The sequence below is a fragment of the Apteryx mantelli genome, chromosome 19, assembly GCF_036417845.1.
Source record: "Apteryx mantelli isolate bAptMan1 chromosome 19, bAptMan1.hap1, whole genome shotgun sequence".
Taxonomy (NCBI): Eukaryota; Metazoa; Chordata; class Aves; order Apterygiformes; family Apterygidae; genus Apteryx; species Apteryx mantelli.
The window spans coordinates 13,891,544-13,914,994 of NC_089996.1; the positions used below are offsets into that span (position 1 = coordinate 13,891,544).

The 23,451-nt window shown below is 47.9% G+C and overlaps 1 protein-coding gene across 1 annotated transcript; it reads right to left on the reverse strand.

Annotated features, from left to right (window-relative positions):
* Nucleotides 1-767: 767 nt before the first annotated feature.
* Nucleotides 768-23,216, reverse strand: CACNG5 (calcium voltage-gated channel auxiliary subunit gamma 5). Its single transcript, XM_067308218.1, has 7 exons — nucleotides 23,112-23,216; nucleotides 21,135-21,312; nucleotides 6,784-7,019; nucleotides 5,539-5,625; nucleotides 4,642-4,782; nucleotides 3,231-3,376; nucleotides 768-2,785 (listed from the first exon to the last, which is right to left on the reverse strand). The coding sequence occupies exons 3-7, from the start codon at nucleotides 6,989-6,991 to the stop codon at nucleotides 2,528-2,530; spliced, it is 840 nt and encodes a 279-aa protein (XP_067164319.1). The 5' UTR covers nucleotides 6,992-7,019; nucleotides 21,135-21,312; nucleotides 23,112-23,216; the 3' UTR covers nucleotides 768-2,527.
* Nucleotides 23,217-23,451: the final 235 nt, after the last annotated feature.

A 23,451-nucleotide genomic window follows, 5' to 3' on the forward strand; every position in this document is an offset into this window, starting at 1 on the left:
GGGTTGTGCTCCCTGGGTAAATGTGTGAACTCCTGGGCTCACAAATGGAGCCACATGATGATGAGCTCTCCTGTGAATTAAAATAATTTAGTTTTCTAATTTGTCTCTAGACTGCTAAATCTGCTGGGGGCTTGAGAAAGGTGTGAAGTTTTTCTATGTCTTCTGTTTATGTAGGCAGATATTTTAAGTTATAAAACAAACAATTCTGTATCTAAACAGTACAAAGGAAAATTCCACCCTGGGACAGAGTTGTCTTAGGGGACACAGGATTAACTGCACTGAACAGCTCCTTCGCATTAGAGACCATAGCCATGTGGGACAACCCTCATGGTTTTTTGAGCATCAAAATTATTCCGGCTCTTGGCAATACCCAAGGTCTCCCTTTCAAGAAGACTAACTGGGAATATAAAAGAACCATCAAGAGGAAAATGCAAAGGCAACAGCTTTGAGCCACCAAAACCAGTAACATCAAACTAGGTCGAAACAATCATTCCTAGCAGGATTGCAAACCCCTCCGCTCAGCGTGCTGGCTGGAGCCCGGATGGCTGCTGCTGCAGGGCTGGTAGCTGGCGGTAAACTCCTGTAAGGCCAAAGGCTCTTGAGATCACATTTTGGGATCCACTGGCTGATTTTAATCAACATCAGCCCTGCTGTGGCACCATTTCAGTGACACTGGACAGGGAGTTTGGAGCCCATAAATTAAAAGGGTGGGCTTTACCTTCAGCTGGGGTGAACAGATGAAGAACAGCAAGTCTGAACACCGGACAGTAGGGCTGTTTTTTCTTTAATGCTTGAACATTCCTAGAAGCTGACCTGTTACATAAAATGTACAAATTGTCTTTTAGAATGAGAAACAGATGCTTGAGGGAAATACAAAAATTAAGGGTAAATACAACTGTACTTACAAAAAAGATGCCCTAGTTTTAAAACTTAGCAAATTAAGGAGTAAATGACACTAAATATACATTACTTTCCTTATTTGAAGGAACTGGACAAGAAATAATCTTGTACGAGAGTCATCTGGCATACACACATACAGTGAGGTCCCACAGAACCCTGTGGCATCAAAATCAACACAGACAGTGGGTGCTGCTCCAGGACTTGGACCCTAGTTTGGAGTAGTTAATAAATAATAAACAAATAATAATAAAGCAGTGCAACATTCATTACGTATTATGTTACAAATGAGGTTGAAAGTGCATATATTCTATTTGTTTAAATTACCATAAGATGAAACAAGCTCAAATGTACCAAGAATCCTGGAGGGTTTTGTTTTGCACAAATGAAAATTTCAAAAAGGTTTAAAATAACAGGAACAGAAATAGAAGGTTTGACAAAACTTTCTTCTGCAAAGTGACAAGCTCCTACTTCCCACGGGAGTGCATGAGGGAGCATTACCTTTTTGCTCCCCAACCTTCATTTACAATTAGATTGATATTCACACCCTGGCAGCTTTTGGTCCTCTAAGACCAAAGTACATCATATGAAATTGTTAAAATTAAAAACTCAAAATAAGACTCAGAAAAAAAGTAATACGAGATGCAGCTAAAATACCATGTTCTGCAAAAATAAAATATGAGCCAATTACTTTGCTACAGTGGACTACCTTCATTAATTTCAGCTATGCCACTTTAAACCAGTTTGGGATCTTGGCTTTAAATAATTTGCACCTCTGTCCAGGCCATAATCAGGCGGCCGTAATTTCACCTAACTCCTATGCCTACTATTTCCTATGGGATGGTTTTAGGTAGTTTTTAGCTGCACTGAAATTCTCTCAGTTGCTCTTCAGACCTCCAGACTATTGGACTATGGAGTAAATCTGGGTGTCTGAACCACCCCGAACAGTAAAGGCATCCCTGGGTTGAGGTGCACGGGGGTCTAACTCAGGACGTTCAAGGAACAGTTTGCAAATGGCCCTACAGAAACAACAACCTAACTCTCTTGGCCTTCCGAGGTATAGTTGAGCTAGTTCCTGTTACTGCCTGATTAATACTCAGCAAAGAGAGATATCAATCAGTAAATATCAAATCAGGTTACAGTTTGTGTTTTTCTAATGGTTACTGTCACTTGGAAATTTACACAAATTCTTCAGTCCGACTGGCCTTTAGGGCAGTAAATCTACAATTAAATGATACAGTCAAATGCACAAACTTTTGCAACCTACCTAAACCAAAAAACACACTTTCTTGTTGTTCTTTGTTCTACTTGATTATCTTTTCTCTACTATCAGGCCCAGCCCTGGATTTATTCCACATGCAGAACTACCGTGCGCTCAATGGCACGCTGTATGTGTGGAAGAGCTGAAAGAACAGGGCTTCAGAGAGATTTTAGCTTTACAGGGAAGAATCAAAAGAAAAAAAAAGAAAAAAGGAAGGAAAATATCCCAATTGTCTTGGTTATATTATTGGCTATATAACCAATTTCTACTGTTATATTTATGATCCTATAAATAGAGAATTGTCCTGAAAGAGTGGCCTACAAAATGACAAAGGGAGTCAGGACACCGCCACTGTGCCCTGCGCGGCGCTCAGCATGGGGAGGAGGACATCTGGTCGTATTCGGGGCACTTGAGCAGCGCTGGGTAGTTACTGTTCATCTGCAGGGACGCCTCGCTGGAGATATCCGAAGGGCTGCGTCCACGCACCCACGCATCCGGGTGCAAAAACTGCCCGGAGTAATCGGAGCAGTTGCTCAGACGGGGACGGTAGAAGCTGGGGTGCGGGCGGTAAATGTCCTCGGCGGTGTATCTTTTCATGAACAAGTAGACGGACATCACGCCGGCACTCTGGAAAGGAGAGAGAAACACTGCCGGCTACTCGCCGCACCACTGCCGGCCTCCTCCACGAGCACCAGCATGGCAAAGAAAGGTTGCTTTTCTCGCTCTGCTGGTGACTCGCAAGGACACCTGAGGCAAGACCCTTCTCTTCCCTGTGCTCCTGGGACCCTGCAATAAATACTGTGGAGTAACAACATCTCCTCCTCCTCTTGATTCAAGCGCTCATCAGATGATTTACCCCATGAGTGCTCCTGGCTTGGGTCTCGGTCCCATCACTATACATGCCTCCCACCATGCTATATATTACTCATCTGACCTAACGGTCTGCCTTTAAAACCCATCACTGTCCTCTTTTTCCTTACAGCCTCTTGACAATACCTACACTAGTGCCCAGCACCTGAGAACAGAATACGCTCATTACAGGCATGTCACAGAGCTCACAGCTGGCCAGTACCTCTGTGAGAAGGAAAGAGATAGCAGAGAAAGCAAATGACCATCCGTATTTGTAATTGAAGAAACTTTCAGAGTCCTTGGTCCTGTTCAGCATCTCGTCATTAATGCTGGAGATGTACAGAACCAGCCCCACCACCAGCGACAGACCTGAGGAGACACGAGGGAGAAAGGCAGCAGGAAATGCTTTAGGTGTGAAGAGGTTCGTGAAGCAGCCTCCTCTAAGACCAAACTTGCAGGTGAAACTGCAAACGGGTAGGCTGCGCTTGAAATGACTGGGGAAGCAGGCTGCTCCCTGCTGAACCGAGCCAGGGCGTTTACACCATTTCAGTCGAACCATTATGTTGTTAAGCAAGTTCCTCTGAACTGTGCACTGTGTAGGAGCCTGCTTCAAAACTCAGCTGTCACAGCTATTTGTTTAACACTATGATAACACCATGAATAAAACATTCACTTGTCTGATGTAGACATATCCTGGCTGATTATTTTGAGGTTTCAGATCTCTCCTGTGACCGACTTACCGTGAGAAGTAAGTGTCCCCTCCCCACCCTGCACTCACAGGAGCTGCTCCTGGGGGAATAACTGCAGGTGCTTCTCCTCCTGCCTCCTTGCGGCACAGCTGCCTCGAGTGAGTCCTGCTAGCAGGCAAGCACTGATACTGCAAACCAGTGCAGCTGGGGGTCACGCCGGGAGCCCCCCCAGGCACCAGCTCGAGTGAGGAGCCGAAACAGTGGGCTACGAGAGCACTGAAAAGTACCACAATGAATGTCCCCTATGGTCAAGAATTTGCTGCTTCTTTCTAATTAGATGTAGGGCGCAGGATGTGATATTAATATTGATTTTCATTTTGTCCAGCAGGGCTTGCATCCCTGAGGCCAGCGCTCACCAGCTTGTCACATCCGCCAGCCCCAGTCGCCTCATCGGGGCGCCCATGTAGGGGCAGGCACTTGGGGGAGAGCTTGGGGGAAAGAAGATTTTGACAAATGCCTAATTACCCTCCCCCCCTCCAAGAACAGTCCAAAAAAGAAACATTTTCACATGAATGGCCCCAAACTCACAATGCCATTTTTTAGGTATTGCTGGCAGCCTTTCCCCCGTGTGCCATTACATTGCTGCTCTCAGTGGCGAATTCTGCACACAGAACTACTGCGTGAACCTGGCTCAGATTTCGCTTGTGCCATGTGGGCTACTTTTACCTGTGGCACCAGTTTTACCTGTGGACTAGATTAAATTGAAACATAATATTCATATTCATAATACATTCATGTTTATGAATTATAATATTTATTAAAATATAGTTTATGGCAAATGGTCAAATGATTGGGGTTTCATGACCCTCCTCTACACCTGAGAAAAGCTTGCGGTAAAACTCGACAGACACATGATCAAGGGGAATTTTTGCTGACAAAACTCACCAGACAGGATGAAGAATATTCCAGACACGAAGGCAAGGATGGTCCTGTGAGGCCGAATGTGGCCGATGTTGCTCAGTATAAAACCAATGAACATGAAAAAGAGGCTGACCAAAGGGAAAGGGGTAGCAGAACGAATCATCTCTGGTTGGGAGAGGAGCAGAAGAAAGTGCAGAGGGTTAATCCTCCCCCCGGCTGGCTGGATGGCTCCACCTGCCCTGCTCTGCTACCGCCTTGTCCCTCCTCGCTCCCGCTCCACCTACGCGGCTCCCCGGCCCTTGCAAGGGTCCCCCTCTCCTCAGGTGTCTTTGCTAACCAGGTGGCTGAAGTGGCAATTTGGCGGAAACATCTGTTAATGTTTGCATTTCTGAGGGTTTCCATGTGAAGCATTACATAGGGAGAAAAAAACCTCATGCATCAGAACCTGCGTTTTTCTCCAGCATCGCTGCAAAACTGTTTACTCAAGACTTTTACTTATTAAATCAAAAGTGACTACAGAATTTATAGTGAGAGCTATGATGCTCCATCTTTAACTCATCCCACTGGGTAATGTGTAAAATTGACTGCTGCAGAAGAAATACTGCTGCAAATTACTGACAGGAGAATATAAAGCCAAATGCTTCCATAAACATAAGCGCTGAATAGGCAGTGAAAGGAAATTATACCGTTTACAGCCTCTGTGAGCTTCCTGCCAATAGGAAAAGATGCACTCAAAAACTTAGCAGCACATCAGATAATTCACATAGTAAAACATGTAGTTGCATCCTGGTGTGGTAGCACCTCCAGCGAAGCAGGAGTGTCCTCAGCGAGGACACAAAGGGGATTTTTAGGGGGATCCCTAGTGACCCGTCGTGCTTTGCAAAGGCTGCAAAGAATAAGACCCCGCAAAAGATCACCTACTCAGGACATTGATTGTCGATTCAGATGTCAGCTGGACATTCATGGGCATGACGTATTCTATAGTGAAGCACCGGCCGCGCTCTTCACCTGCAGGAAATAGAGACTGATTCATGCCTACAATTTAATCGCAGTTTTTTATTTGGAGGTGTGTGCGTGAAAAGTGGCTTTAAAATTAATTTCAGTGCATGCATAAAAGCAATCTTGCTTTTTCGTGCTGCTTCTATCTTGACTGTTAGTATTTGGTGCTGAAGAATCTATCTGTTAACTACAATCTCATTGAGAGATCAGCTTCCTGCCTTTTAAAATATCCCTGCTGAAAGAACGATAGCTGGCTGAACAGACAGGAAGGAGGCCAGCGTTTTGCTCAGAAACCTATCAGCTCAATCAATACAGTGCTGGTCATTCAGTGGGAAAAATTCCCACATTTTTGTGGGAATACTGGAAAGGAAAAATAACAGGTTCCAAGATGGGAACAACAGGTAAAATCCTCATTCTCAAACTGCTCTTTCTAATGAAATTAGCACAAGCAATTGCTCTTTTGATTCGGAGAGCTCCAAATCTCCTTGTCCTTGCTGGGGGCCTCTTTGGACTGTACAGCGCTAAGGTGGCTAGCGAGCGGTGGGGCGACGGGCCCTTTCCATGTGGGACAGATATTTAACACTTGACACAGAATGTGGAATTACAAAAAAAGGATTCCCTGGAACACAAAAGCACAAACTTGGAAGCCAGAAGATTTAAGGTCACATCAGGAGAGGTCTCAGACTCCCACTCTCCTAGGGCTTTTTCAAAGCAGTGTTTCAAACTTGACAACATTTTGAAACTGCCAGTCTGAAACCCCTATTTATTTGGGTTTTGTTAAACTTTCTCCCCTCGGCCAAATTGCTTCATCAAAATCAGCATGAACAGAGGAAACATTTCAGCTGACCTGAATCTAAATTTTTCAGGGACAAAAACATTTGGTGCCGGTGCCCATGGGGGGCTGCGGGTCCTGGTCCGTGGAGGCAGCTCTGGCAGGGGCCGCCGCGGCAGGAAGGAACCAGCCTCATGCCTGCATGTGAAGGAAAATTTATCCATCTGACTGCCGAAGCTGGGCGCGGGGCAATTACATGCCTCACCAGTGGCTGGGCGGGAATCTGGAAGCAAAGCTGGGCCCAGCCTCTAAAAACCCTGGTTGCCTGTGCCCTTTTCTGCAGAAAACACAACAAAAACCTCAGCAGTGAGAACTTCTCCATACGAAGGCTGTACCTGCCAAAAAGCAGACCCTCCAGAGCCCCGAGTGCAGCGACATCTTGATCTCCGTCGTCTGGTTTTGGGGCTGGACGGTGCCTTCCTCCAGGTAGAGCCAGTAGTCCGTGCTGACAGAGATGCCCAGGAGGCCCAGGCCGCAGACGGCGAAGACGCTGCTGAGCAGGGTGAGAGCCTTCCTGCCGCACGTGCTCATGCTGAGGAGCATCGGGGGCCACGGCGCCAGGACGGGGTGCCTGGGGGGGCACAGGGGACAGCGGGTTAGCAGCTACTGCAGCCTGCACCTCAACTATTTGCAACTTTGCTTTCTTGAAGAAATGCCAGCGTCAAAAGCTTTGCCTCCCCCCCGCCCCAACTGCTTATTTGGGTCAAGCTGAAATAAGCCATTAAAAAAATCACAGCACGCCCTGACAGATGGAGAATTTGAACCAAATCCTACCTGACTGCTGCCCTGCTTCGGCCAAGTGCTCACGGACTTGCTGAACGTGCTGCAGAGCATGTGAGAGCCAGCCCCGGAGACACAGAGATGCATCCTGGCCACCGAGCAGTTTATCTGCTCTGCTTTCATTTGTTTTACGTGAATGCCTACTGCTCCATCCAAATCCAATACTTCATCTAGCTAAGGATTTAGCCAGCCAAGCTCAGTATCTGGCTTCCTCAGCGTCTTTTATCATCTAACGCTCAGGTGAGGTTGGCAGCACCAGCGGTATCTCCTCGCTACAGGAGGGCACTGAGGTACGAGGACATTGAGCTCCCAGACCTACAGAAACATGTACGCACCAGCAGGCAGCCAGCACCAAAATGTTTTTGATGCAGGCGGTGACATGCCTATAGTTAGGCAGACCCCTGAGTTTCCCAGACACGAAACCAGCCTCGTACCTGGGGCTGGGGAGCTATGGCTAGGGGACAACCACGGTACATGTGTCCCGCTGGCCACAGCTCTTGTCATCAGCATGTCCCACACGGTGCTGCCTTCTTCCACTTCTAGGATAAGTGACAGGACGCGAGGCAACGGGCACAAACTGAACCACAGGAAGTTCCATCTAATATGAGGAAAAACTTCTTCACTGTGAGGGTGACAGAGCACTGGAACAGGTTGCCCAGATGGGTTGTGGAGTCTCCTTCTCTGGAGATTTTCAAAGCCCACCTGGACGCGATTCTGTGCAATGTGCTCTAGGTGACCCTGCTTGAGCAAGGGGGTTGGACTAGATGATCTCCAGAGGTCCCTTCCAACCTCAACCATTCTGTGATTCTGTGATAGATTTACTCATGGGAGGTTCTTGTATTATTGAGAGATTCCTGTTTTATCAAAAGCATGCTACATTTATACATACTAAATGACATCAGCAAGCAAATGAAAGGGGAGCAGCCTGTGACACACTGGTCTACCTTTTTTGCTCTTTCTTGTGCTTGCTGGAGCGCAGCCACACTGGGCTGCAAGCACCAGCACCAGCCGAACACAGAAACTAAACTGGTCCAACCTGAGCTAGTACTTTGGTGGGAGACTGGGAAATGTGGGCCAAAGAGCTGCAGTCAGGCTCTGGGCAAATGTTATAGATGGAAATGCAAAAACACCCTCACACCCCATGTTGCTTATGGATGGAACTTCTTTTTTTTTTTCTTTTGTTTTTGCTAATTTGTAGAAGCTAGCAGTTCTCAGAGTGCCTCCCAGACTGATAAAGTGTTACCAGAAATCACAATTCTAGTGCAGCAGAGAAAAAGAACAACTACTATGGGGGAAAGAAATGCCACGGAAATGAGAGATTAGAGGAATAAGAGCAAGAAGAAAAAGATATGAGAGATAGGGTGTTCTGGTGAGTGGGAATGTGGCAGATAGCTCTGTTGACTGCTTTTATAAAGACAGTATGAATCACAGATAAGTGCCGCATCATGTATATTTTCCAAGGTACATTTTGCTGTTGTTCAGCATCGCAGACAATGAGGGGAAAAAAATAATCCAGCTAGACAACAAAGCTACCAAATTGAACACAGTAGCAGCAGGATGTATCTTCCTTGGCCTTCTTTTCAAATTACACAGGCCTTGTTCACGCTGTGTGAAGTTTCAAAGGACAAGAAATGGGAGATGACGGAAGACTAGCCTCCAAACATGACATGGCATTTGGCTACTGTGGTGAACTGCGTGATAAGAAAGGCAGAATCATCCTAAACAAACAGATGTGGTAACTTCATTTCATTTTAAACATCTATTCCCAAAATAATGACAGATAAACATTAGAGCGGTGGCACATACGTCATACATCTCTCTGGATGTCAGCTTATGAACTTACACAGGAAAAACTCAATCACATCTATATTCACATCCTGTGTTTGTTATTTCAGCACATGCTGGTGAAGGGGCACTTTGGAATAAAGGTTTTGCTTCTGGTATTGCTGCGGTGAAAGACGATGAGATTTAGCAGTTAGATCAGGGAATGTGACTCCTGCCTGGTCCAGGAGATGACAGGGGCTTGCTGTTCTGAAATGTTTGGGGGGGACAGAGATTTTTTTCTTCCACCTCTGATGCAAGTATATTAATACTTGCTTACAGTGACTCTCAGAGATGCCAAAAACCCTCATAGTGTGCACTTCTACGCTTGAAAGCCTCCAAAGAGACTTCCACCATAGTTCCATCATGATTAATATAAGCAGATGATGCTCCAATAGTTATTTCTTGCCACTGAACAGCTTTGCAAGTCAAGCTCTTTCAAAGGAGCTCTCTTCTCTTGCAATGTACGTCCCTGGCATACCTATAAAACCAATGCACACAACTAAGCTCCCCTACAGTCCTATCTTGGGATGATCTTATAGCAGTTTCATACAAGAATAATATAAGGGAAGCATATAGTTACTGTGGAGTCCAACTAACTGCATTTACCGAACAGATGCAACACAAAGCCTATCTGCACCTTCACCTTGCTGCGCTGGGTAGAGTCTAAGAGATAAAAAACAGGGAATGCTACTAGAAGACTCACAAATTAGAGAGAGAGACACACACACACACACACACACACACACACTTCTTATCCCACACTACACTGAGTACAAAGCAGTCAAGTACATCTTGCTAGGAAGCAGATGTACTTGCACTTTCAAACGCTGTAACAGCTATGACAATTCTCTTCCATATGAGATTAAGGATTTGGCTCTTCCTACTTTCACACTGAGCAGAGTTTTCCCAGAAAGTACCAACCTACAGGAAAAGGAGTGCTGTCACTTACAGACAGCCCAAGCAAATGCTTCATCTCACACTATCGCAAGCTTTGCACCACTGGCTTTGCTAAGGAGTCTTATTTTTATGTTTTTAATTAATGGTTCCTTCAGGTCAAGAAAACCAGGACATTAGGTATTCCCAGCAGTGATTCTGGGCATTTGCGTTGTGTCCACAGAGGAGGGCTAGGAAAGAGAGGGTGCTATTCTCAGGCAAGCACAGGGTAGAGGGTGAAACAGGACCACGGGTGCTCCTGTTTACCTAGGAGCATCAGTCACCATGCGAGATTATTGTGTCTAAGCCAGGTACACACTGCTGAGAGGATGAATAGCAAGATACACAGCATATATTCCCTAATTCTTTTTCTGAGGAATTATTAGGCAGCAGCTGAAGAAGCTGAAGTAAGCTAAAGAGTGATAGTTACAGGGCAGAGAAGCACATACTCCAAAGGCAGCACTATATTTTAACAGTCCAATAACAATGCTGAATTGTTTTAATATGTGGGAAGGGAATAAAATCACATTTACCTTTACAGAGAACATGCTTTTTCCCAGCCCTTTAAAGATCCCCTTCAATTCTGCGATATGACCTGGCAAAGCACAGATCCTCTGACTCATCAGTTCTTCCCCCAAACCCACTCTGAGTCATATTTTCTAGTTGCCACAACTAAATGAACAGTGTTTACTATAGAACGTTTCATCCCTGTTGGCATTTCGGTGCCAAAATGGTAAAAGGAGCTCAAATCAATTCTTGGCTCATGTATCATCAACAAAATTCCTTACTGCGCATTTTTTGTTAATAGGGAGCCAAAAATCAAAGCAGGGAGTATGTGAAAGTCCAGATAAAGCCATTCAGCGAGAAATGGCTAAGTATGTGATTCCCTGTGGTCTGTTGTTTGTCAACACCCAGGGCTTAGAAAAATATGCTGGTTTGGCATAATTTATACTGGTCACTGGGGCAACTCTAGGAGCAGGAAAAAAAGGGGTCAGGTATCAAAATCACACCTTTCAGTTGTCTCATTTCTTTTCTCTCTCACACTTTAATTTTCATGTAATCACTTATTACTGCTGTGCTGGAAAATAAAATCAAGTCTGACGAAGCAGGGGACGGGGATGCAGGGATGATGCACTGCAGCTGCTCAGAACAAAGCTTTTCTGAAGTCCAGTGCCTTAAGAATTAGCAGGGTTCCTAAGAGAAAGAGTTTTCAAGGACATAAACAGGAGTTGGCTTGATTTACAGCAGAGATTTAGCCCCCAGTAACCGTTATGAATTGTGTTATGTTTCATACAGCTAAAAAAGTGAGGCTGTCCGGTTTCCAACAGTATCTGTACGACATATTAAACAAATATAGCCCCAAAGAATTCCAAGAAATAGGATCTCAGAACGGTTCCTGCTCCTTTAATCACACCGTGCCTTTTGGTAGCAGTCCAGGGAATAATAAAGGCAGTCTGCAATGTGAGCTGCAGTCCTCAATGAATTTCTTTTTGTCTTGGAGCCATAGCCTCTGATGGGAATTGTACATGCACCTCTCTAGGACTGACACGTTCAGAAACCGAAATGAATATTGGTCTTGCTACTAACCCAGTTCACCCAGCTCTAGGCGTGACTTGCAGTCTGCACTTACTGCTCCACGGTCACAAAAAGAAAGTATTATCCTGGTCCGATTTTTGAGCCCACCCCTCCGTGACCTAACACAGAGCACAAGCCATCGCTCCAGGCTACGTGGATGGGCTGTGAAAAATAAACATGTCACTGGCTGAACAGGATCAGTTGTATCAATATATCATTGCTCCCGAGTTCAGTGGGAAACAGCACTCCTTTTTACCCAGGATAAGAGTAGAAAGAGCAGGGCTAAACCAAGCAGAGGAGGCAGCTATTGATTTTTATGTTGCTAGAACACCACTGCCAATTTCCTGACGTTTGCGATGAGGGGAAGCACAGCCAAGGTTATCAGAGCAGACAGGAGGGAATGTTTCATTTGGGGAGGGATGCTGGGATCCAGAACAAACGTGGCGGCCTGCCTCCGCAATTTTAAAAGCACGGTCCCTGCTGCAGAGCAAAGGCACAAGCAAATCACAGTCAAGCCATGAAACGGAGGCAGTAGAAGAGACTAGGCAGAACGTAATGAAAGAGAAATGACAAACGGTGAAAAGGGGATATGAAACCTACTGAGCGAAATATCAGAGGTACAAAGAGCATTGGGAACTGGGTATGAGCCAGCAAATGCAAGAAGAGAGAAGGAGCTGTGATGGAGCTAAACCGAAAGAACAAGCTCCCACTAAGCTGTGACAAAAAAATTGGGCTAGCTAAAAATAAAGGGCCTTCAAGTAGCACGATTTCTTTCTCAGGACCATGCAGGCCACATAACTGGGCAAAAACAGAGAGGTCAAGGAGAGTGGCTCTTTCAGAACTAAACTTTCTCAAGCTGCGAGGGTTTGGGCAATAAGACCGGGCCCTGGGGCTCACTGGAGGCCATGCCCCAATTTGTTAGTGTGCTTTAAGGGTGAGGACACCCCTTTACACAGTGCAACGCCAGGCTGACCCCCACTTGGGCAAATCAGGACAACTATAGACCACAGCCACACTGTGAGAGCTGGTTTTCAGGTGCACCGCACACCTGCAACACAGTGAGAGCCAGAAATCCTCAATAATTCTGCTAATTCAGCCCGTGCAAAGGGGAGGGAAGGGTTAGGTATTTCGTATCCCAGAGAGTAACACCTCAAAGCCTGGAATTGGGCGACCAGACTTGGCTTGGCTCAGGGAGGCTAAAAGCCATGAGATGCAGCAGGTGGGTTGGAGCCTAGCAGCCTGCTGAGGCTGACGGGCAGCGAGGAGCCGACGCTGCCGGGACGCAGACAGCAGCTCAGCCCTCTGCCGCGCACAAGCCGGCTCTCCCCGCGAGCCTCACTTGCCCATTGAACTGAACGGCTGCCGTTACAGTCATTAATAACCAAAATGAAATAGCAACATGATCACAAAGTGGAATAGCAACTACCACTGAGCTTAAAAAGCACCCAACAGGAGCAAATGCTCTGCTACTGAAACAGGTTGTGCAAGATGCAGCTTGCTGGCCAGGCAGTGTCAGCTTTGCTCTGACGCTCTGACTAATACTCTATTGATTCATAGAGAGGTTTTTACCTCAAAGGATCTTGGCGTGAGGGAGCATGCGGTGAGACCACTTTATCTGCAGCTGGGAATATGCAGCTCAGCACAAGCGAGGATGAGGGGAAGATCTTATGTGAAGTGTCCACAACTCCATCTGGAGACCCTGGAAGCTGCAGATGGCCAGAAGCAACTCTGCAAATCCAGCCTCAAAAACTGAGTGATTTGGAGAGCTGTGTAAAATATTTTTGATGCTGGAGTTACTGCTTGGGAAGCACAGAAAAAGTGTACTACAGGCAGGGAAAAAACCCAACATGCAACTGCCCTTTTTTCGTACAATAACTGAAGGAAAGTCAGGATGGCTGAAGAGGAAAGCAACGTCTCCCTGAACTCTAACAGAAAGGAAATGGAAGAAGACCGAATGGAGAGATCTGCCCTACGCCATGAGATCTGCCCTTGCCAGAGCGGCCGGTTCATCCAAGACCTGGCTGGAGCACTGTGCCCGCGAGCCCTGTCCTGGGCCGCGGGGCCCCACAAGGACACGTTTTCCATGGGAAGATGGAAATATATACGGCAGCATTACAGAGCTGCATTAAAGCCACAAAAAAATCCTCAGCTCAGTTTCTGAGATAGAAATTACCTACTGGAAAAATTAAGTATAAAAATAAATCTTTTTGATGTGGAGGAGGTTTAAGAGGTTTATTAAGAAATGAAACGGTCTATATCATAGCCGTTTGAACAAGACCTAGTAACTGCTGCTACCAGCAGCCACAAACTTCAAAAGAATCAATACAGGACTTGAAAGCTTCCCGCTGGCTGCTAACAGCAGCTCTGTACTGCCAGCCCAACACAAAAAACTAGCATTATAGGCATTAGGGAAACAGCAGCACTGAGTCAATCAAGAATACTGGGCTTGCAGGCTCTTGAGAGACAGTTTTTGTTTTTTTTTTAATAAAAGGCTAGTTGTGAATCATTTAAACCTAAATTAAGCCACACTAATGATAATCCTATTAATTTTTTCTGGTGATCAGACACAGGGAGCATTCAGAATTATTCCACCTGGAAAACAGTTAGAAGAACCAGTGTGTGACCGCAGCACTGTAATGTTCACCAGTTACACATTTAATGCATGGTATTACTTAGGATTTTTCTTTTAAATTTGACACTCAACTTCTTTGAGAAATTCCCCTTTTCCCTTGCACTTCCCATGCTTCATTTCTTGTCCAAGTTATTTTTTTTCATGCTTGATTAAAACCAGTCATTTTACTGCAATGCAAGAACAAAGAAAATGCTGTATAGAAAGTATCATATTTTTCTCTTGAATCCCCAGCGTACTCAGTGAACTCCCCAAGGCTGATCCATGACTGCTCTCCCCTCTCATCCCTACCATGCCTCGGCCCTTTTGCTGCATGCTACTCAAAACTTGCCCTTTTTGTCTGGTCTAGGTTTGCAAGGGTGATTGTGTCACGGAAGAACCGAATATATCTTCAGCTGCAGACTGCAAGGCACTGCTGCTGCATTACAGGTGCAGGAACGAAGTACAGGGAGATAAAATATTCCCAAGGTCAAAGGAGCAGCAACTTCAATTTCTTTTCCAAACCCAGTCCTTCAACCAGACCCTTTCGGGAAACGGATGCCCCCACCACGCAGTCCGCCCCGCTGCAGCCACCGAAGTGACAGGCTCCAGTCCAGCTTTTGATAATGCCAGCAACTTCTAACAAATAAAATAATCAACTGAACCGAACCAAACAACTGATGACTGAATCCCAGCTCACACAGTCTCCAGCGCAGCTCATGCACATACAGCTAGCGCTTATTCACATGGTCTTTCTGGATCCACAAATATCCCCCCCAAAAGCTCATGCTGAACATAACCTTCCCACTGATCAAGTGTCTCATTGCTGCTTGGCACTTTAAGGCTCTTACCTCCTTTAACCCCAGCTGAAGTAATGCTTTGGCAAGCGGAAAACCTGCGATGTTCACTTTGAAGGTCAGCAAACTCTGGTTCTGGCAGGGTGACCAAGAGGCAAGTTTCGCAGCGCAAAAATCGCCTCAGTCAAAGCCTTGGCTGCTGGCTGCCTCCAGGAGGAGCTGGGAGGAAGGCCATCTCCGGCGTAGGAAGGGCCTGGACTGCATGAGACCGCCGGGACTGCACGAGACCGCCAGGACCGCACGGGACTGCCCAGCCTCAGCTCTCTACCTCTGACTGATTAATGTGAGGGGTGTGCTGGGCTGGGAGAACAGGGGACAGGCCGATGGCAGGCAAGTCGCCACATCCATGCTCTGATAGACTCTAACACTGCGGTTTTGCAAAAAAGCATTATGCAAAATGCATTTCTCAAGAGGGAAGTAGGAGCTAAAGCCTTGAGCTCACAATACTGCCCATGCACACAAAGTCCAATTCTCCAGATATGAACTATATATACATTCAAAATTTACATCACCAACACCAGGGTGAGACTTTTGCTTTGCGGAGTCCTTTCCCAATGCCCTTTCACCCTCTCTGGGTAAAGCAGACATCTGATATTCATCTGCTTGCAATATGCTAGACTGTTCCCAATAAGGGACGTGACTCAAACTGCAGGTTTTAATATACTACCAAGAGCTACAAAGGAAGAATAACAGGGAATATTTAGCACTGTAAAGCAAATCAGCTGGGAGCTTTGCTGTAAGATCTGCAAAAATCTCATTGCTCTGTGCTATGCAAAGTGGTGCTTCCCCATTAACCTCCGTACGCTGTAATTTACTGGCTGCACTTTACAGCCTAAATACATAAGCTCCAGTAACCCGATGATCCAGTGACCCTCTTCTGGCTTCAGCATAGTGTGCCACCCTTGGCTCACCTTGTCTGACGCAGATGAAATTGGTGAAATCCCAGCAGCACAGTTAAATGAAGGCAACTTAACCTCCCTGAATGCGCAGTAACCGGAGAAAAGCGGAAGAGCAGCTGGCTCAGTAGCAGATATGCATCCAGATCACATCAGGACTGAGTCTGGTTTGGTCTAGCGGAATATTAGATCTTCAGCAGTTGTTTTTTGTTCACTTCCAAATGTTGTTTAAGATGGCACAAAGTCCTGCAATGGTTTGAATTCTGTTATATATTGGAAAGAGGAAAATAAATCTCTTCTTTGCATGACAGCTTTTCAAGGTCTCTGTGTCCTTCCTGCAGCAAGGCAGGACATAATGTGACTGAAGATCCCAGACACCTTTTCCGTATTTAGCCATGTAGGATATTTAGGTTGTTTTAAACTGATGTGGCTATGAACAGAAACCACATATGCAGTGTAAGCCTTTCCCTCAGTCCCGCAGGAGCCATGAATTATGAACACCAATGCAAGAAATTTCTCTGGGCTATAAACTTTTACTGCTACAGAAGGTCTAAGAACAAGCCCCAGTTACACGCCCTGGTTTCAGAAGATGTGACTGCTATTGCGAAGATGTTCAGCGGAGAGGACTCATCTCTTTGCCAACACCCCTTTTTCTTCTTTTTCCTTTAATGCTCAATGCATGACAGCTCAAGTTAAATTAAGCAGTGTTGGGAGGAAAAAAATAGCATTAAGACCCAGTTAAAAATACTCCATCTCACCCTTCTCTCCAGTTTTGCATGTCCCATGGAGCACACGAACCCCAGGCACCCGCACGGGGGGAGGCAGGGAGGGTCCTCCGTGTCCACTGGAGCAGCTCTCCTCCCTTTCGGCGCTTCGGTGGAGCTCTTCTTGGAAGTGCTGACAGCTGTAGTATTTTTATGAATACTTTCCGTGTGATAAATGAGAGAAAGCAAGAAATCCCCCGAGCACCGTTTTTGCCTCTGAACAACGAACCCTGCAGACTAACAGCACATCGCGCAGTCTGCATGTGTGCAGACCACGGCCTGGGAGGCCTCTAACCACTCCGCGCTATTAAAGACAATTGCTGGCATGGAGCAGACGCCTTGTTATTCAGCTAACAGAAGGTTACACTCCCCTTCCCCACTTAGAAACCAGCTTTACCGCAAAGCCACTGAGCACTGAAACAACGGCATATTGAAATTGGAGAAGGGCTGTGTTACCCACACTTCAGACAAGCATCTAAACAACTCCAGGGTCATTAGCTGCTTCCATTAAAAGGAACTGGCCAAATCCAACCGCCATCTCTCTTGGCTTTGCTTAAGCAGTTTGGGACACAGCTTCTAAGCTCACAAGAGTGTTGTCTTTGTGCACAAGCTCCTGAAATCTGCCATTGAGCATCCACAGAAGCCTGGGCTGATCTTCACAGAGAGAGGATCTTTGCTTTACGGCACTTGTTAGCTTTAATAGTCAGGACATGTGATTTTACAGTATATAATAAGCATTTTCACAGCATTTTTGAGATATTAATCTTTGTATTGCCCAGGATTTTAGCAAGATTCATTGCCAGTTCAAGGATTTAACTGTTAATATCCCAGCAGATGGGATAGGAAAAACTATGTACAATGTACAACAGACTCTTGCTATTCCCAAGGAATCAGCAATTTAAAACAGCGCGGCTTAGCCTCCTGCCTGCCTGCACTGACTCTCTTCCCTTTTTGAGCCCCTCCAAACTTTCCTCTGCTTGATTTACATATCCAATAAGTTCTCTGGAGCCCAGACTGTCTGTTCAGCCACTGATACAGTAAGACCTGGCCAGGTCCTCTGCAAACAGTGGGCAACAGAGACTGAAACCCTGCAAGTTCTCATGCCCCCAAGCGATCCCCACACAAGCCATCTAGGACTTGGACAGGAGCAGCACAGCTTTCTGTCGAGCCCCGCGCAACCTCCTAAGCACATTCATTCCCCTGCTCAGCACGGGGAAGCGCAGCCGCATCCTGGAAAAGTCTGCAGGGAAAAGGAAGAGAGTCTACCTGGCCTCACTCCTTCTTCATCCTTCCCCCAGGCTGGCACCCACAGCTAGATGAAGCTTGGCTGGAGCACAGTGTTCTTTACCTGTGTCCTCCTATTCACGCAGTCCCTTTATAGCATCGCTTGTTCCTGCAGCAACCACCCAACAGTACCTCTCCTACCGCTTATATAATAACCTGATGTTTTCTGCTCCGTTTGGTTGGTAAGATGTTTTACAGTAAGAACATATTATTAGTCAGAACATATGACACTGCCCCAGAGATATTGCTTTCCTCTTCAGCCATCCTGGCTTTCTTTCAGTTATTGTATGGAAAAAAAGGACAGTTTCGTGCTGATTTCTTTCCTGCCTGTAGTACACCTTTTCTACGCTTTAGGAGAGATCTGCTGCTTCCCAAACTGTAACTCCAGCATGAAAAATATTTTACACAGCTCTCCAAATCACCTAGTTCTTGAGGTTGGATTTGTGGAGTTGTTTCTGGCCATCTGCAGCATCCAGGATCTCCATCAGTATCCAAGCGAAACAGTCATTTTCTATCAGATGCAAAGTCAGTGCAGCCCTGAATGTCACCAGAGAGACACAAGCACTGAGCCTCCCTGCCAGCAAGAATTAGGGGAAACCAGACACAGAGGCAGGAGGTGGGAACCTGGTAATGGCAAGGAATGAAAGCAGAGCCACTGCTCAGTTCAGGTATTTTGACAATGTCACAGACTGGGCTTTTTGCTCCTGTAAAAAGAAATGGCATACACCTACACTCAGAGAGGATCGTCTGAAGGTTAAAAGCACAGAGGAAGAAAAAGCAGCAGCCAGTCCTACAACAGTTGCTGATACGGCTTTACCCAGACCCCACTGAAGTGCTGGGAAGATCTCGCAGATCATGGGCTTTGAGGCATGGCTTTAGCTGTGGCACGAACAGCATGTTCACGGTCTGTCCCACTGTGAGAGCCGGCGCAGACGCTGCACAAGGTCTCCTATTTCGCCTCGTGCCTCAGCCGTTCCTCCCGCAGCACCTCCTTGCCTCTCCTTCCGATCCTCGTGTGCACCCGCAGTGGCCTCTCCCTGGCTCTGCTACAGGACAGTGGCTGACTTCACTATCGCCTCAGGTAAGTCCCAGAGAGTTAAAAACTGTCTCTTCCCAAGATGAATAATATCTCAATCCCTGAACTGCTAATCCTCACGGACAGATGGCTTAGTTTCTGCATGGGACAGCATCCAGTGAGTGACTTTGTCCTGAAAAATGGAAGGCTGGAAAAACTCTTTCTACATGCATGGATCTAAGCAATGGATGATATTTCTGGCTCCCCCCCCCCCCCGTTTTCTGTATCTCTGCTGAATGAAGCTTCAACTACTCTTAATCCAAGGCATGCCTGTATAAACCAGCTCCTCTCTTGCTCAGGCTGACATTACGGTATTAACTTCTTCTGCTGAGCTTGGGTTCTGCTTAATACCATTTAATAACTGGAATCAGGGGGACATGGGTGCTTGTCCGGGAGACCCTGCTGCAATCCCATGCTCCGGCCACCTCGGCAGGACATCATACACCGCACTTCTCAAAGGGAGAGTGAGGGACCACAGATATTCACAGCCAGAGCTGGTGCAGAGAAAAGGGAAACCTCTTTTAATCAAACATTTAATGTCTCCTGAGAAGAAATCTGGGGCATGATGCTGCTCATTTGCAGGGCTGCAAAAGTGAGTGAGGACCTTCCTGTTCTCCACTGAAACCCCGACAGATCTGAGCTTCTGATCCCTGTGGAAGGGGATATCACCCAGGAGTACTGGACGTGCACTGAATGGGAAAATGAATTATCTGCAAGTTGTCTTGGGTCAGCGGATGCCATCTGCTGTACTGCTCAAAAAATCCCCCCCCCAGTGCAGTTGTAAGCACCACTGCAGCGAAGCTTTTCACTGACAAGCAATGATGCTTCCCTCAGTAATGAAGGAAAAGCTGGAAGTCCCATCTTGCAAAGGCACTGGACACAAACTCCATTGATCCGTAATATCACATTTTCCAAGTTCAATGATGCTTTACTGTGGTCCTATGATAAATCCCATTTTCTCAGTAAGTATTTTAGTATAAATGTCAGAAGTAAGCATGTGGCTGTACAACCATAAAATTGGTGTAAGTGACTGTGATTCCAAATCCTGTTTTTAGAACGCGCTTAGAACCCAAGCCCCGATGACATGCAGCGAGATTAAGACAAGTAACTTTTTGAAACTAGGACCTAGACTCACTCATCTAGTTATTTTAAAAGTGCCACCTTAAACCCAAAGCTTTAAGTCTTCCCAGCTGGACATGAGAAAAAACTGCCGGCACTCACTCTATCTGAATACTTGCACAGATCCGAGCTTGCTGATCCAGATAAACTCTCTGTAGCATTGTGCATCATTTCCCTTTCTTATCTTATATTCCCTTCCCTCTCCAAAACTGAAGCTGAAGTTGCAAATGTTGTGGTACGGACTCTGCCAGATGGGGATTCATTCAGCTCAGTGAATATATTCAACAGCTACAATAACGCAACAAGAAACTGGAGAATTAAACATACAGAAACGCTTCTGTCTCCTGGACACCACGCTTTACAGCTGCACATCAGCCCCCGCTGGAGAAGCGCAGGGCGCTCAGGGAGTGTGCTCATCTCTTCCGCTGCACCCCGGGGAGCCTTTGCTCGGGAAGACGTCCTTCCCGCCGCAGCGGGGGGTCCACGAGAGACAGCGGGATCTGCAGAGCGACATCCACCCTGCTGCCGCGGGCCAGCCCCACAGAGCACGCGGCAGCCGTGGAAAAGCCGCTATCCGGATCTCAGCCACGGCTAAGGAGTGACAGCGGAGTGACAGTCTGCTCAAAGCGAGTCTCCTGCTGTTTGTTTTTTCACATGGCTCAAGACGTGACAGACTGAAACAGTCCCCCTAAAACACAGCAGCGCGTTAGCCTCCGAGAGGAGCCCAAGCATACGCCACTTGTGAAATCAAAAGGCAACTGAGAAGAACAAGGCTAATGCGGCAATGCTCCTCCAGCGAAGCTGTCTGCCCAGGGTCAGACCAGCAGCACCCTCTGCTACCTTCACAACAGTCGGAACTCAAAATACTCTTTTTTTTTTAGCGTTCTTGCTGAAACAGGATTATGTCCAGCGAATGCAACCTCCTCGCTGCCCTTCCCCAAAGGCTTACCTGCGCCACGCAGCCCACCTACCGGCTCAGGGAGTGCCTCCTCTTCCTCGCCTTCTCCGCCTCTGAGTTTAGGGAGTTTGCAGGGAACAGCGGTGCCACGGGTCGGACCGGAGCGCTGGCCACCCTGGACAAGCCTCCTGCTGCTCGTCCGACGCCAGCTCCGGGCTGGGGGCGACGACACCCCTAGGACTGCTTCGTGCCTGCAAGACGCAATGGTAAAAGCTGCAAAAAAAATCACGCTTGAGGAGCTGATAAAGTTTTGCAAAATGCCAAGCAATTAATCAACAGCCAAACTGCATGTCAGAAATCCTCCCAGCCCGCTGCCGCGGTGGCTGAAATAACACATTTTCTGTTTCACCACCTTTCAGAGGATGTGAAGAACTAGTGTGTGCAGAAGTGAAGACAGGCGCCACATCTCTGTTCACTTGTTCATATGGCAACACATGATCCAGCATTTTTCTTCTTTATTTATTTTACTTCATTTAACAACCAGGTCAGGTTTTTCCCATATTGCCTCTCTTGAATTCACACTCTCCTCTCCCAGAGGTTTACTACACTGGAAAACATCGGCAGCCCCTTACTTCCCATGGATTTTGTATCCCCTGTGAAAAATGCACTTCCTTTTCTCAGCTCAGCATGCAAAAGCCACTGGTGAGGACGGGGATGCTCACAGTGCCAGAGACACGCACAGCCTGCGGGGGTTTTGATTAGCTTTGCTGAGAAAAGGCCTTGGGACGGAGGATTGACCACGTGCCAGAGTCAGCCCCAGGCTTTCGGGCACGGCTTCTGCGACACGCAGAACTCAGGTCACTTCAGCCGTGCCGGCAGAGCGGCAGCGATACAGCCGGTCAGCCGGGACATGCAAACTGGCCGGGACACGCACACCGCCCAGGTTAATGCAAACCAGCTGGGTTAACGCAAACTGGACAAGTTAACACAGACTGGCCGGGTTAATGCAAACTGGCTGGACCACACAAACCGGCCAGGTTAAGGCAAACCGGCCGGGACATGCAAACCGGCCGGGACATGCAAACCGGCCAGGTTAAAGCAATCCAGCCAGGACACACAAACCAGCCAGATTAACACAAACCAGCCGGGTTAACACAAACCAGCCGGGTTAACACAGACTGGATGGGTTAATGCAAACCAGGCATGTTAACACAAACCGGCCGGGGTAACACAAACTGGTTGGGTTAACGTCAACCTGATGGGTTAACACAAACCAGCCGGGTTAATGCAAACTGGCTGGGACATACAAACTGGCTGGGTTAACACTAACTGGCCGGGACATGCAAACTGGCCAGTTAACGCAAACTGGCCGGGTTAAGGCAATCCAGCCAGGACACACAAACCAGTCAGGTTAACACAAACCAGCCAGGTTAACACAAACTGGCTGGGTTAACGCAAACCGGCCGGGTTAACGCAAACTGGCTGGGTTAATGCACACCGGCCAGGTTAACGCAAACTGGCCAGGACACACAAACCAGCCGGGTTAACACAAACCAGCCAGGTTAACGCAAACCAGCCGGGTTAACGCAAACCGGCCAGGACACACAAACCAGCCGGGTTAACACAAACCTGCCGGGTTAACACAAACCGGCCAGAACACACAAACCAGCTGGGTTAACACAAACCAGCTGGGTTAACACAAACCGGCCAGGACACACAAGCCGGCCGGGTTAACGCAAACCGGCCGGGTTAACGCAAACCGGCCAGGACACACAAACCGGCCGTTAACGCAAACCGGCCGTTAACGCAAACCGGCCGGGTTAACACGCACCCTTGCGGGCAGCTCGGCCTCGCCGCGCAGCTCCCCGGCCCCGCGACGGCCCCGCTTAGCGCCGGGCTCCCGCATCCCCCGCGCGGCGCTGGGGCCGCCGAAGCCCCCTCCCCTCCCCCCCCCCCCCCCCCCCCCGCGCTGCGGCCGCCGCGCGCCGGCCCCAACCGCCGCCAACCGCCGCCAACCGCCCCGCGCCGGCGCCGGCCGCGCCGCACTCACCGCGCTCCGCCGCCGCTGCCTCGGGGACGCGCCGCGGAGGGACGGGGGGAGCCCGGCAGGCGAGGGCATCGCCCGGCGGCGCCGGCGGGGACGGCCCACCCCCGCCATCCCTCCCTCCCTCTCTCCGCGCCCCTTCCCTCTCTCCCCGCCCTCCAGCCCGCCTCCCTCCCGCCGTCCCCCTTCCCTCCCTCCCTCCCTGCGCAGCGGCGGCTGAGCCAGGGCTGAGGGGGAGAGGGACGGAGGGGCGCTGCGAACCGCCCAGACACCCAGGAAACTCGAGTGGAGCCAGCGATAAGGAGGCAGCTCCGCCAGGGCGTTGGGTCACGGCTTGGGTGCAGGA

Coding starts and splice junctions, on each gene's coding strand:
- CACNG5 (XM_067308218.1), bottom strand. CDS start 6,991: ATGCTCCTCAGCATGAGCACGTGCGGCAGGAAGGCTCTCACCCTGCTC. Junction 4,783..5,538: donor ATCGACAATCAATGTCCTGA/GTAGGTGATCTT, acceptor TCTCCCAACCAG/AGATGATTCGTTCTGCTACC. Junction 3,377..4,641: donor AATATTCTTCATCCTGTCTG/GTGAGTTTTGTC, acceptor GTGTCTCCTCAG/GTCTGTCGCTGGTGGTGGGG.